Consider the following 15,552-nt stretch of genomic DNA (forward strand, 5'->3'; position numbering starts at 1 on the left):
ATATTGAAGAAGACAGTGATTGTTCATTATTCCACAACCTGGGAATGTTTATAATGTTTATATCCCCCAGGAGTTTATCAATCTATAGAGCCTCATGTTATTTCTTTTTTGTTTTTTCACAAAACTGGGATGATCCTGTGTCCACAATTTTGTAACCTGTTTTTTCCTCTTATAACTCAAGGTGAACACTTCCCCATGTCAATAAATATGCATCCACCATATCATTGATGATGCTACCCAGCAGCAGTCGTGAGGACACATCATCCTTTATGCACCATGTGTGGAAGCGGGGACGCATAGGCAGTTAGAATGCCCTTGGACCTGAGGAATAATTTCTCAGGTCCCCACATGAAACTGACCTCATTGTAAGTGTCCACTGATTGAGAAAATGCCTAATAGCTAACGTAAGTTCAGAAACAAGCAAAACCAATCAATCTATTGTTTAGACATACATATCATAAAACTGAAAAACTAAGAGCAAGGGAATGATAAATATTTAAGAGAATGTTCCCTCTGGGGAAGGAGTATTTAGATAAATATGTAAGTGATTGGCGATGATCTAGTTTTGGATTCAGTGATAGATTCCTTATATTTACTACTTCGTCCGAACTTCCATAAAGGAAAGACTAAAATAAAATAAATTTAGACCATATGTGGGCTAATGATGACAAGTGGTCATAAATCAAGGGCTATGACCACTTAAACTGTATGCCTCTGAGGTCCAAATAAAGGAAAGCCACACATAATCACAAGAGACTTCAGGCAGGCTTTAAATGGATTATTTCTGTTTTGTTTGTCACAGAGGCCCCATAGGGCATAGATTGTAAGGCATGTTATTTATTCAGTCCATAAGCAATATAAGGGTCCAAATGAATTCAGGGATCCCTTGAAATAAAATAACTCCCCAATCCAACATGTGCATGCTCTCTCTCTCTCTCTTTCTCTCTCTCTCTCTCTCTCTCTCTCTCTCTCACACACACACACACACACACACACACACACACACACACCCCGCAGGGCTGGTCAAATGGGAAGAGAGGCTTGGCCAGGAAGACAGAGCTGCTGCCAAGGCCTTCAGCATTCTGATGGGTGCTGGGAATCAGTCAGTGAACATGACCAGCCCTGCCCTCAGGGAGCCATGGGCTGGTAGAGGAGACAGTAGAAAAACCAACAGCCTTCGTGTGACATAGACCAGCCCCAAGAGATGGAGGCACCGAGGAGGGCCACCCAACCCAGACAAGACAAAGGAGGGGAAAGCCAAGCTGAATGTTTGAAGGGCAAGTGGGAGTCGGCTAGGCTACCTGGAGTGTAGAGCGGTAAGGGCATTCCTAGCAGAGGGAACAGTACATGCAAAGCTGCAGAGGTATAGAATGGCTCCAGGGAAAGACAAGTTATTCTAAAGAGCATCTGAAGTTCAGCAGGAGGGAGAGCATGAAGGATAGACAATCTGAAGAGTGTTCTTTGCAGTGCTTAAGGGCTGAGCTCCATCCTGAGGGCAATGGGGAGCCACTCTTAGAGGAAGAATGACATAATTTTAATTGTAGAAAAATCACTTCATCTGTCTAGTGGAAGAGACAGGGAGCCCAGTCTGACTACTGCAGAGATGAGGATGGTCTGGGGGTTGGAGCGGGAAATTCCTTTCATCCATATGTCAATGAGAATGCGGGATTGGAGGGTTGCTGAGGGCCCTGCCTGGTCCCATGGTTGGACATGAAGATATCATCTCCCCTTGGCCATCCCCCCTGTGCCAAGGTGGAGTGGGATGTGTGGGGGAGGAGTGTTTGGCCTGGCGGCACCGTCTCCAGGGCCACCAGGCAAGAGTGGGGCACCTGGCTTCTCCCAAGACTCCACACCCTCAGCAGCCCCCTGATAACTCCCATTCAACCCCACAACCTTGACCCATATCTGCCTGCTCCTTGTGTATTCAGTCTGACCGAGCACAACCCCGCAGAGAGGCAGAGACAGACCCTATCCCCTTAAATCCTATTTTCCAGCTGACATTTGATGAATGAGAGAATGTGTGTGATGCTGTGAAGACACATGACAGCGAGACACTGTGTGTGTGTGTGTGTGTGTGTGTGTATGTGTTTCCAGTCTGCTCGCATGCCTATCTGGCTGCACACTGAAGGACCATGATGTGTGTCCAAGTTCGCCCACCACTGTCCAATGTCACTGCAGCTGACATCACAGGTGGGCTGGGGACACCCACCTCACCCCGTGCTGCTCCTGACACATCCCAGCACCACAATTTCTTCCTCATTTACCTATTGACGAACACTCAAGCGAGCTGTAAAATCAACTTGTTCCAAAGCTGCTGCCTTCAGTTTCCTCTCTGCCACATCTAGAATAACAGACAATTATGCTCATAATAATAGGATCCATGAAGAAATGGCCCTGCGTCCTGGAAACCAGGGCACCTTGGGTCTGTGGGTCTGTGTGCGGGCCCTGTCTGTCCAATCAAGATGCGGAACAGCCTTTGGTTCTGCCACTGAGATAGTCACTTCCCAGAGGGATCTTTAGGACATGTGCTCTCCCAGTTAAGAGCCATCGAAGCTTCCCAGGCCATCGTACTCTGCAGAAAGCTGTATGGGAGGCGACAAGTCATTGGCCTCTGGTCACCACCCCTGCACAGTGGCTCTGGTGATTAGCACCTTAATAACTTAGTTTGATTTCTCTCTTTTCCCCTGGACTGTGATGTGATCGGTGTGTGGAGGGCCCTCCTTTGCACATGAATGAGACTATTCCCGGGTGAGGACATGGGCTGCCCCTGCCAGCCACATTCTAGCCTATGGGGGACCCTGTGGGCTAGGACTCAGCCTGGGACTAGGGACGGGACTCAGCCTAGGGTTGGGTTGGGGACTCAGGTCAGAAGCTGGGGTTGGGACTCAACCTATCCTTCCCCACTCCTGGCACAGGTTATTACGAACGCCTAAGGGTCATTGCCTCTGCAGCTGCCCAGGTCTGAGCCAAGGGCTCTAACAGTCCATTCAAGAGGTAGAAGACAGACCTGGCTGGCAGACCTGCACCTGGTACCCGCCAGTCAGCGAGCCCTGGAGAGATGCCAGTGCTCATCCCTGGTCTCAAGGCTCTCGGGCTCTCGGGCTTTGCCTTGGCAGTGACGGAAGCATTAATATGGAGGCTGGTGGAACTAGAGCACACAAAGGCAGCCCCGCCCCCCTCTTCCCCTCTCTTTGCTTAGGGCACAGTGCTAGTTCAGGGTGCTGCCGGCCTTCTCTGGCAGCTTTCTTCCCAGTGGAGGCCAGCAGCGGGGAGGACAAGACTAGTTCCTCTGGGACCTCCAGCCCAGCGGGGACTGGGTCTCAGCTCCCCCTGCCCTCTAAAGATAGAAACACTCAACACACACTCACACACACACATGTACATCTTCCTCAGGCTTTGTGTCTCAAAACTCAGAGCCAGAGACTCTCAGGGCTGGGAGGGGCCTCAGAGAACATTTCACTCTTGGAGAAATAGCCCCAAAAGAGAAGGCAAGAATTGGGGTAACATGCAGGGAGAGTAGACACAGAGGCAAGACCACAACCCAGCCTGAGTTGAGGGGTATCATGCCCAGGTCCTGTCTCTTGAGCCCAGACCCTCCCACTCAGCAGCTGGCCCACCCTGGGCACTTGGACAGTGGGGCCTGCACAAATTATGGAGCCGGCAGTCCTAGCGGACCTGGGCAAATTCCATATAAAGGTCTTTAGGTCCTATACACACACACACACACACACTCACTGGTATGGAAACTAGTTTCAGGTGACCCTGGCCAAGCCAAGAGGAACAGAGACACATTCTCACTTCTCGCTTTGTTCTCTATGGAGCTCAGGGGCAGTAAGACCAGGGTATTTGAAGTCCTCCTGATAATTTCAGCCAGTTTCTCCCCTGGACTTCCCCTCCCATTAAATGACAACACTATCCCCTCCCCAGTCACCCAGCGGGGAGACTGGTGTTATCCCGGCCTCCTGGCTCCTGTGGGAACCCACTCACCCACTCCTCTCTCCATTCCCTCCTCCCCAGGGCAGGCTGTCTTCCGAAATACCTCTCTATCCCAGCCCCACGGCCTGGTCCAAAGGTTCATCCATTCAGGCCACTGGATCTCACTAGACTTTTCCGTGGCCTCCCTGCTGCCCGCAAAGCCCCTCCAATCCATTTCCTTCCCACAGGCCACAGGGGCTTTTCTAGAGCACAGATCTGCACGTGGACTCTCCGCTCCCCCTGCCTCCCGTCTCCAGTGTCCGGCCTCAGGGAGAGGACACTCAGGCCGCCCAATTGTGGCTCTCGGTTAGGGAGGCTGCAGTGGGTTCCTCCGCGCGCGGGTGGGCGCGCTTTGCCGCCCCTTGCAGCCCCGGGGCCTGCGGATCCTGGGACGAAGCATTCCGGCGCCCTAGGCGCATCTCCTAGTTCCCCCAGCCGCCCTCGTCCGGACCGTGCCCCGGCCTGAGAAGGCGGACTCCGGGCGGGGCCGGGGGGCCGGGCCCCGAGGACCAGGGGGGCGCGGGGTTGGGGGGGCTCTGGAGGCTGGGCGCGGCCGACTGGAGCCACCGGCCCCGCCCCCTGGCGCCGCCATTGGCCGCGACCGCGCGGGTGGGCCCGCGGCTCTCCGCGCTCCGCAGCTCCTCTCGGCCAGGGTCCCGACTTGGCAGCCCCGGGCGGTCGGGCGCGGCGCGGCGAGGCTGCCCCGCAGGTCGGGGCTGGGCGGGCAGGGGCCGGGCGCCCGCGCTCTCCGGACGGCTCGCTCTGGCACCCAGTCCCTCGCAGCCACGCCGGGCGCGCACTCACACTTCCTCGCGGCGCGCGGCGCGCGGCTCCCGGGCGGTATGGACGCGGCGCTGCTCTACAGCCTGCTGGAGGCCAACTGCAGCCTGGCGCTGGCCGAAGAGCTGCTCTTGGACGGCTGGGGGCTGCCCCGGGACCCCGAGGGTAGGCGGAGGCGAGCGGAGCGGGCGGCGCGGGTTCCTTCCCCGGCGTGCTGAGTGCGCCCCAGGCCCCGCGCTCCGAGCGCCGCGCGCCCCGCGGCAACCCAGCTGAGCTCCTCTTTCTGTCTCCCGCCTCCCAGGTCCCTACTCCTACTGCAACACGACCTTGGACCAGATCGGGACGTGCTGGCCCCGGAGCGCGGCCGGAGCCCTGGTGGAGAGGCCGTGTCCTGAGTACTTCAACGGCGTCAAGTACAACACGACCCGTGAGTGCCCCCCGATCCTCCGCCGCGGGCTCTGCGCCCGACGCCCGGAAGAGCGGTTTAGGGAGCGGGCACGGCTCCGGACCCGGCGTCGGAGACCTGCTGAGGGCCGGCGGCGTCCCCTACCCTGCTGTAGCCTCAGAGCTCAGTAAGGCGGTGATTTGCCCAGAGCCCAGAAGAGGAAGAAGGAAATACTTGCTCCCTTTTGAGGACAAATCTCTCTCACACGTTGTATACTCTGGGTGCCTGAATTGTTTAGCCAATGCTACCAGCACGAGGCGGGGCGGGGGGGTGGGGGGGGCGGAAGGGTCCGCGTATGCTCGGTTCCCAAACTCCGGCGTGAGTGCAGGGATCAGACTCTTTCTACCAGAGCGGAAGGAGGGCAGGAGGCAGGAAAGATGGGGTGAGCACTCGTGTTGAGTGGGGGCCTGCAGAGAATAGGCACTTCTGGGCCAGAGGGTGTGGGTGGCACCTCATCCCTACCTGGATGCCCCAGACTGGCCCTCTGCGCTGTGAGTCAGGGCTCCTGGGCAGCGTTACTCCTACTGCCCAGGTAGTGCGTGGTGTCTGAATCAGGACCACCCCCCATCTCCCAGGGAGAACAGCCTGTGCCCTCCTTCCTCCTGGCAAATCACTGGCTGGCTTGACATTCTGGGGAAGGCGGCAGCAGAAGCTGCCGGTGGGGTAATTCAGCAGGGGCTGTTGGGAGGGGGGAGAGTCTATGCCCTGTGGAAAGTCCGATGGGTGCCACGTGGGAGGGTCTCCTAAGACTATGGATGCAGAAATCACTGGCCCACCTTGACCAGCCACTCACATCTCCAGCCACACCCCACCAGCGAAGAGAGGTCCTCCTGAGACCTTGAGGGCTTCCTTATCTGAAGCCCCTCATTCTGGAAACATCTAGCAGCCTCTCTCTGCATGTCCGTGTCTGAAGAGCAGCACAAGTCCCCATCACCTCGCACACGCACACACACACCTGTCCAAACTCTCAGGGACTGAGGGCCTCCGCTGAGAGAGATGGTTAGAGAACAAGACAGCTGTGCCTGCATCTGATGCTAAGCAGCACTCCCTTGTCTGCACCAGCGAAGGGCTCTGGTGGGCCCAGGGAGGAGCCGTGCTCTGAGGAGTCCAGCAGCAGAGGTGCTCCTAATGGAAGCAGGTGCTACGTAGAGGTAGGAGAGCCGCTGAGGAAGATATCTGCATTATCTGAGGACATGCTTCCCATCCATGATTAAAACAAACCTCTCTGGGTAGAAGCGAGGTCCCTGATCCAGGAGGTGTACAAGCAGAAGGAATGACTTTCATGCTCTTTCCCAGTCCTGAGATTATAAAACTGTACTTTTTAGGGTCCCGTGAGCTGGATCACAGGATCCTAGGGTCTTTTGTTCAGACTGTGCCCGGGGACAAAGGGACAAGTGAGGTGATGAGGCATCTCAACCCGGTAGCCGTGGAGCTGAGGGAGCTCTGCTCTGGTTCCTCCCTCAGCCTGGGCTGTCTCCTGTTCTCCCCACCAGCCTGGAGCTCCCCAAGGGCAGGGCCTCGGTCTCTTCTTCCGAGCTGAGCACAGTATTTCTTCAGTCAGTTTATTAAGCAGCTACTATGTTCCAGCCACTGCACTGTCGTTGAGGCCCTCGCTGACAACTGCAACAGACAAAAGGAATACAGAGTAACAAATACCCTGATGGAGGAGAGCAAGGGGGCTGCAGGATGGGGGAAGGGGGACAGGCGAGGCAGGGGACACTTTCCTAAGGAGGTGCTGGAGCGCATACCAGACCACTCTTGTCACATCAAGTGAGAGGGTGAGAAAAGGTCAGGGCGCCACGGAGGTTGGCAAATGTGTCAGTTAGCTCCCGGTACCTGATGAGCAATTTTCTTCGTTTGTCCCAAAGCGCTGGCCACACAGGAGCAGCTGGGGAGGAGGAGCACCGGGTGCTGGGAGCATGGCCATTAGCCAGTGCGGCCAGCCGAGGTGGGAAGAGCAGAGAGGCTCATGGCAATGGAAATGCGGTCATTGATTCATCCCCGGCCCTGCCTCCTTGCCGCTGCGTCCTCTTGCCCCGTTTGCCTTTTCAGTGGGATCTGCTTTTACAAAGGATGCAGGGAGGAAAACAGCTCCAATGAGAAGCCTTGGGGAAGAGGAAGAAGGGTCTGGCTCCTCTTCTTGCCCAGTTTTGCAATGCTGCAGCCCACCCCCCACTGAAGCCTCATTCTTGAGAGGGCCGGCATTCCCGGGGTGAGATAGTAGCTTAGTCATTAGTCCCCGTGAACTTTCTTCCACTCAGCTGAGCACAGAGAATCTGCCACAAAGCTACCAAGTGCAGATCATTTTCGGGCTCCAGCTACCACAGAGAGAGCTTCGCACATGTGATCCCACTCATCCCCACCTCCTGAATGCCCCCTGAGATATGTACCACTTTTATGCCCATATCGCAGACAGGAAAACTGAGGCTCAGAGACGTGAAGTGACTTTTCAAAGTTATAGTCCACTCCTAAGCACCAGTGCAGGCAGAGGAATCCGCAGCCGTCACCCTTAAGCATGGGGCAACACTGCCTCCAAAAGAGACGGTTCTTGGGGAGAGTTTAGAGGGACAGAAGAAGGACTCATGCCTCCACCCTGGGGGATCGGGGAGGGCTTAGCCCCCAGAGCTGGACTTCTGGGGACAGGAGGGATTTTAGCAGGTGAAAGTGGAACAGGTATACAGGAGGAGATGAAACCATGCTTTGTGCCTCGGGACTGGTGAGTGTTGTCCAGAGCACAGGCAGGAGGAGAAAGAGACCAGAGCAGACAGGTGGATGTTGGTCAGATGACGCAGGGCATTGCAGAGGGTTTTGCCGTCCGCGCAGGAGGGAGCTCAGCTTTGGGGCACGCAGCCTCTGGAGACAAGAGGAGGGGTCAGGAGGCACTGCAGCTGGCCCAGTCAAATGGGGCTGCAGGAGCCGAGGCAGGGACGGATGCAGGAGACCTGGGGCAGCTGGAATGTATAGGACTGGGGTGGGACGGGGACACGGGAGGAGTCAGGGATGACACGAGGAAAATGCTGAGCAAAGGTGGAGGTAATGTTGTCCCTAAGGAGCTAGAGGGACATCTGAGTGCAAATGTCCATCCAGGACATAGTCGTCTGGAAATAGAAAGCACAGGAGAGCGCCTCCTGCTAGAGACAAGGCATTCGGATGTGTGGTTAGTGGACTGCTACAGGTGGCCAGATGGGGAGGCCCGTTCAGAGCCTTGATAATTCTCACCCAGAGACTCTGTCCAGATGCAGCACGGCCACGGGAAAGGATGGGGCTTGTCCATAGCCACACAGGCTAGTCCCTGCAGAAGCAAGTTAAATATCTGTGTGTCCAAGTTCCCCCCAGGTTTTCCCCACCACCCACACTTCTGTGGCCCAGGTTCCATGTGCCTGGGTTGTTGTTAGACCTGTGCTAACTCATTAATCTTTATGCTGACACTTTAATGGAGACATAGGAATATCCTCATATTACACATGGGGAAATGGAGGCACAGAGAAGTTAATTGACTTTCTGAAAGTCACACAGCTTGTAACAGAGTAAGGATTCCAACTCGGGCTCTGCTGCCTCTCAGAAAGTGACTGTGCTGGCTTAAACAGGGAAGGGATTAGTTGAAAGGGTATCAAGGAGCTTGTGGAACCACCAAGTGGACTGGAGAACCAGATTTGGGGCCCCCAGCCAAGAGCTCAGGGCAGAGGGGGCCCAGGGAGGGAACTTCTCTCTCCCTGAGTGAGACCTGGCCACCAGCTGGGCCACAGTCCTGCTGCCACCAACCTCCCAGGGTGCTGAAGCTCCCTGCAGTGGCTGCCGGGAGCCTTTCTCCCTGTCACCATTTTGTGGACCCCCAGCTCACTAATCCCTGGGGACAGGTGCATCTCATGGGGCGGGAGAATGTGAGGGGCTCTAGGTCACCCACTCCAGCTCTGGCTACAGCGGGGCCTGGAAGATGAGGACTTGACATTTCAGTTCTGGGGCAGGAGGTGGCCTCTCCCTCCCCCCAGGTTTCTCCGAGCCCATACGGGATGCAGGTTCAAATTCTATCGTAATGTCTATACACAGTATCAGCTGGAGCAAGTCTGATCCCCTTCTTGGGCCTCAGTCTCTGTCTGCAAGGAGAAAGGAAATGGACTAGGCCAAAGTAGGCAATATACTCCATTTCCTGCCACCTCTCATTATCCTGTGTGGACTCTGAGCCCATGTCCATGCGTGCATGTCTGTGCGTCTCCCTGTCTCTGTCTCTCTCCATGTGTGGCTCCGTCTTTGTCTTTGGATGTATTTTCTCTCTGTTTCTTTCTTTGTGTATGTTTCTGTCTTCCCGTTTTCTCTCTTGTTTTTTTATCTCCGCTGCTTTCTCTCTCCCTCCTTCCCTCCCTTCACCTCCCTCTCCAGCTCTCTTCCTCCCTCCACTTCTCCCTTCCCCTCCCCCTCTTCTTCAATCCTCTGTCTCTCCTCCTCCCACCCCTCATTTTATCCTCCCTGCTCCAGCACCTCCTTTTGCCTGTTCCTGGGGCCCTCGTGGCTGCAAAGGGGGACCTGCTCCCTCCTGCACAAGGCTTATTTTCCCCCTGCAGAATTGTTAAACCCAGCGCAGCTCAGCCTCAGTCTCGTGCTCTCAGGCTCCCACCATGTCCTGTTGGTAACTGCTGGGCCCACGTATACTGAGGCATCTGCCAGGACAAGGGGAAAAAAAAAGACACCCCACCTGACCTAACCCCAGGGGGAGGTCTGGGTGCCCCTACTTCCCAGAACCCCACTCTAGAGACAAAGCACGGCTTGTGTTGGAAACACATAAACTGAGTGGTCTCCAGCCAGAGGCATCTTCCCATTGAGTCAGCCTGCTTGTGTAGAAATCTCCTCTTCAGCCTTGAGGGGAAACAGTGACAAGAAGGGCTGAGCCCTGCCCTCAGAGAACCCCAGGCTACTTCAAGACCAGACTCGCACAAACCAACAGTCAGGGATTGGAAAGAGGGGCTTGATGGGCACCGGAGCATTCCTGGAAAGCTTCCTGGAGGAGGTGGGAGTGGTTCTTGAAGGTCTTGGAGCAGTGGAGACATCACATTTGTGTCGTATGAGGGTATGAGCCTCAGGGAGGGTTCCAAATAGAGCCTCCCCTCTGGGTTGAGGAAGTAGAAGCTGTGACTCTAGAAACTCAGGTCTACATTCTCAGTCCCAAGTGAGCCCTGTTCACAGCCTGACCCGTGAGGCCCAAGGGTGGGGAAGTTAACCCTGTGTGAGAATGGTTTTCATGCTGGGAGAGAGGGAAAGTGGGACATACCTGGCCATCGCTGGCAAAGAGGAGGAGGAGGGAAGAGAGATAGAGCAGAGTGGACGCCCCTCTGGCCATCCAGACGCTCCAGAGTTTCCCAGCTGCAAGGTCTTCTGTTCCAGCGCAGCCGTCCCCTCCCCTGCTGCTTAGGGGTAGAAAATGCCCAGAAAGGAAGACACTTGCCCAGGGTCCCACAAGAGCCAGGGCACTAATTGGCCTCCGCTGGCTCTGAGAGCTCTTGGCCCTTGCCCTAGCACTTTTCCTCCTTGCATGCCTAGGCCTAGGCGGCCGAGTAGTGTGACGGTGGAGTCTCAGCTGTCCCCTGCCTGAGGGCCCTTCATCTCAGAGAGGACCAAAGGTGCCACCACTCCTGATCTCCCTCCCTCTCTTCCCAGGAAACCTCCAGCTGCTTACTCGTCCTTTTCCTGCCCAGGCTTACCTCTTACCGGGTTCGCGAGAATATTGCCCTCCTCTTACTAGCAACAAGCTCTTCAAACATGAGAAAGACCTGAGCCTTCCAGGGGCTCCTGTTCTAGAGGAAAAGAGAGAGAGAGACTTTTTTTTTTTTTAAGACTTTATTTATTTAGACAGAGATTGCACTAATGGACGGAAGGCAGAGGGAGAGAATCCCAAGCAGGCTCCACTCTGGCTCGATCTCACAACCCTGAGATCATGACCTGAGCCGAAAACAAGAGTCAGGTGCTTAACCGTCTGAGCCACCCAGGTGCCCTGAGAGAGAGAGAGAGAGACTCTTGAAAAGAACTTTCTGATAATTGCTCTTAAGTGAAATAGCACAGTCAAGATTGTAGGAGCACATGGGAGGAGGTCGATTCCAAAAGGAGGGGAAAGTAAGCTGGGAAGACTTCACAAAGGAAATGTTGGATAGGGCCTTGAAAAATTGGGCCAGTGATGTGCCAGCTGGAAGGGAGAGTGGGAACAGATGGAGAGGAGACATGGGTACAGGGAACAGGGTCATGGAGGCTTTGAATGCCAGTCCAGGCCATGGGCCTCAACTCTCCTGGTGGTAGTGCTCCCAGCTGTTTATCCGTAGCCCCATGGTGCAGGAACAGAATATTCTGGTGGGACACTGCTGGATTTTCAGGATGTACCTTTGAAATCTAAATGCAGGCTGGCTGAGAACTTAAACCTTGCCCTTCCCCTCTCCTCCCCCTTACTCAGTAAAGTCATAGATGGAGCACCCTTTCCTGCCCACCCCCCTCCCCAGTCCCGAGCAACCACTGCAGAGTCTGGAACCCCACAGCAAAGCCCCACCCGCAGTGACTCTCAGGGACCATCTCCGAGGGCCCCAAGTGCAGTCTACCCACCCAAAACCAGGGGCTCCAGAGCCTGGGGGGGAGCTCCTGTTACACACTTGCAGGGGTGGAGGTTGGGGTGAGGGAGAGCAGGAGGAACCCGGGCCTACATTCAGGAGGGCAGATCTAAGTCCTGGCTGTGCCCTGCTTCACTGAGTGACGGCGAGGTCCCCCTCATCCACGTCCCAGTGTCCTCATCTGTGTGGAGGGGACAGAAAATATGCTGTCCTTGTGAGGCCCTGTCACAACTGGGGAGATGCTGCTGCTTGGGGTTCCCGTGAAGAGCTGGAGCGTTGTCAGCAGGGGGAGTAAAAAATAAGGCCCAGAATAAGGAGCATTTGTATCCTTGGCATCATGTCCTTGAGGGTCCTATTCATGCCAAGATGGTTGTCCTTGTTCTGGGTGGTGTGTGGCCTCTGTCGTCTCTGAGAGCCATCGCAAGTCTGTGGCCCCTGGATGGTGTAGTGGGAGGGAGCAGTCTGTCTACACTCAGAGGGTCGGACCCCCAAAGGCCTCCGGAGAGAGGCAGGGCTTTGGCCTTCTGGAGCAATGCCATTGTAGGTAAAGAGAGGACACAGGATTCTGCCAGTCCCAGATGTCTTCACCTCACGTTACTTCACAGGAACTGTGGTCGAAAGTCGGTTCCAATTCTGACTGGGCCATGGACTGCTTATGTCACCTTTGGGCAGGTCTTTCTCCTTTTTGGGCCTCAGTTTCTCTGTATTAGTTGGGGGTAAGCTTGACAAGTTCTCATGGTCCCCAAACCCTGAGGTTCCTCTGCTCCACAGCAGTCTCTGCCTCAGGGGTCCCCCCGTTCGCCTTCTCCTCCCTGTTTCCCTGTGCAGGTCACAGGCTGGCGTCATGGCGACAAGCCCATTGAGCGTTGCTAGGGATGACTGGAAGGAGGCAGCCCCGCACAATAGAGGCTGGAGCTGGGTGGTAGGCGCCTCCTCCCACTTGCACCAACCCTGGGGAGGCCAGTGATCTCACACAATGAGCTGGATTCCAGTCACACCTCTTCCTTGTTTCATGGGCCCAGTGTGGGCTCCGTTAAATGGCTCTGTGCCCCCTGACTCAGTTTCCCCACTGTCTACCCTAAGTATAGACATTTACCTCTGCCATGCCTACTCAAGGATGAAAAGGCATCATGAGTGAAAGGTCCTTTGGAAATAAGGAGCTGAGGGTTTTTGGAGGTCCAGCTGGACTGTTGGGGCCCTGAGAGCAGTGTCCGCACAACACTGAAGAAATGGAATAGAAGTTCCCTGCCTCTCATCCCAGATGTCATAAGCAGCTGGCCCTGGGGAGGCCCTTCCCAACCTGATGTTTGTGTTGATGATGGCAGACTTCCAGTCTCTCAACCCAACATTCCTTCTAGGTCAGGCTGGTTCAGAGCTTGGAGGAGCATCCCCAGCTGCCACCCCCACCACCAATGGGCTGTGATCAGATCAAGACAGGAAATGTTCCAGCTGGGCCCCCGAGCAGGCCAGCCCTCATCAGCTGCGCAGCATCCAAGCAATGCAGGGGTGTTGACTCCGGGAGAAGCGCCTTGTTTGGGAAGCTCAGGGGAGCTATGCTGTCGGCACCACGATGGTGGTGCATCTTCCCCAAATGGTGTCTTAACTGGAGGCAAAAAGCAACTTGTCATGCTCCGCAGCATCATTGCCTCGTCCAGGCAGTGGGGATTTTTCCCACAAAAGATAAGAAAGGTGACCAAGGTGAAGGGCAAATATTTCCCAGAAGGCCTCAAGCCAGACAGGAAGGTCATGGCCGTATCTGGAGTAGCCCCCTCCCACGGAAAGTCAGTAAGGGGGCTGAGGGTGGGGCGTCTGGCCCCTCAGGCATTTTCTGCCCTGGGGATCTGGACACGAAGTGGCTAAGACAACTGCAGATGGGGCGCAAGTTCCTGCATCTTCCAGAACACGGTGGCTGGGTGACCCCCAACATGTCATTGTCCCTCTTTGGGTCTCTCTAGACCAAATGAGGGAGAAGCTGCCTCCCCCTCTTACAGTCCCAGGAAGATGCCTACTGACTCCGTTTCCAGGTTGCTTTCCTGGGAACAGGGGAGGCTTTCTTGCCTGGAAGCGAGACCACGCCTGACTGCAGGTTTGCGGTTTTGGACTACAGCCCCTACACTGTGTGGGATTGTACTCTCGGTGGCAGCAGCTCTGACAGCGGTGCTCAGCCTCCCTGTGGCCTGTGTGGGAGACCCAGGTGCCTCCTGCAGGTGTGACTGTTTGGCATTTGCTGTGCAGCTTAGCAGAGCCTGGACGCCCGAGGTGGCAGACAAGAACAGTCCTGTCCCAAGGTGGGCTAGGAGCAGTGAGCAGTGGAACCCTCAGGGGGCTGGAGCAGCCATGGAAGCACCTGGAGGAGCTAGGGCTGAAGCTGGGCCTCGAAGAGCAGCACAAATCAGTGTGATCTTCTTTCCTGGGCGGAATGCAGGGCTGGAGGGCTGTGTCGCAGGAGCTCTCCAAGGTGGCCCACCGGCTTTGGTGGGGAGTGGGGAGAGGTGGCATTCTGCTGTCCGCAGTGCTGAAAGTTCCTGTCCTGCACAGTGACCTGATTCCTTCAGTGAATAGTGCTTCTGGCCCCTTCCCACCTCCCTGCCAGCACCTCTTGCCCTAACTTCTTGTCATTGTTTTCCCAGACATCCAATGACCATGTTGCTGCCCCTCCACCACTCACTCCCTGTGCCCCACCTGTCTCTTACACTCTCTCCTCCACAACTGCCACCCAGAAATGGTCCCTCGTGGTCCCTGTCTCCCATGCCTTGTCAGTTAGACCATCAGACATAGAAGGGCCAATGTAGGGAGCGCTTGAAAGTGATACAGGGATGTGTGGAGTTGTCACATAGCTTGATGGTAATACTGGCGTTCGGCGGGTTGAAAAGTCCTACACAACAGATACCTGAGCTACCTGAGATGCCAACAGCATCTTTGAGAAACGATGTACATCACTTTAACTGAGAGGAGACACTGAGGCCAAGAGGGCAGGGACTTAGCTAAGGTCACTTAGCCAGCCAGCCAGAGACAAATCTACAGCCAGAAGAGCAGCCCCCCTCTTCTCGCAGCCAGGCTTCTGAACCACTCAGGTGACTGCCTGCACCAGGAACTCTCATCAGAAAGGGGTGAGCATCTGAAAGAGGGAAAGGCCACGGTAATGGGGCTTTTGACAGGCCAGGGGCACTTAGGGGAAGAGACCTGGCACACTGCAGGGAACGGGGACTAGGATTCCCAGGCCACAGAGCCCTGCAAGAGACGAGCCTGCTGGCATCCTCCAGACCCTAATGCCCCTGACAGACCACACCGCACACCATCAGCATCTATCTTCGGCAGGGGCACTTGGGTTGCTGTGGCAACAGGCACCCACCTCCCCGCATCCAGCCCTGCGATCCCAGTCTGGCCACCTGCCCTCAGACTTTCCGTGCCCATCCTCCCATGGTTCCCAGGGAGAGGGGGACTCCTCTGTCTTACTCTGTCCTGCCCAAAGCTGTGCTTGAGGGCAAAGTGTCCTCATTAGCCAGCTTCCCGAAGAGCTGGGCCTGTCTTCCAGGCCTCTGGTACCTGGAGTCTGTCACCAGAACTACATCTCCAGGCACGACTGGGCCCCCAGAGGGAAGCTCCCTTCCACAACATCCCACATCTCAGACCCTGCTTTCCAAGGTGTTGGCACATCCGAGCTGGTTTGGTGCAGCCCATATGTATGTGATGGCTAATTCCTGTGGGGGATCCGGAGACTCCCATAAGGTCTCTGCCTACCTGTCTGTCCCCAGGGAGTTTAAGTTC

The 15,552-nt window shown here is 55.7% G+C and overlaps 1 protein-coding gene across 6 annotated transcripts in view; it reads left to right on the top strand.

The window, feature by feature from the left end:
- The window catches only part of CRHR2 (corticotropin releasing hormone receptor 2), a 46,833-nt gene that overhangs the window by 11,514 nt on the left and 19,767 nt on the right, over window positions 1-15,552 (top strand). For 4 of the 6 annotated variants that reach the window (XM_045864477.2, XM_045864478.2, XM_045864479.2 and 1 more), the window contains exon 3: window positions 5,057-5,182. In XM_045864477.2, the coding sequence (XP_045720433.1) occupies window positions 5,057-5,182 (126 nt within the window). Of the gene's footprint in view, window positions 1-4,622; window positions 4,921-5,056; window positions 5,183-15,552 lie in introns of those variants that run through there. The other 2 variants (XM_064575095.1, XM_064575096.1) reach the window with 1 other exon arrangement.

Source organism: Mirounga angustirostris, unplaced genomic scaffold, assembly GCF_029215605.1.
Source record: "Mirounga angustirostris isolate CCGP_5_RB_7025 unplaced genomic scaffold, mMirAng1.0.hap1 SCAF_12, whole genome shotgun sequence".
Lineage (NCBI taxonomy): Eukaryota > Metazoa > Chordata > Mammalia > Carnivora > Phocidae > Mirounga > Mirounga angustirostris.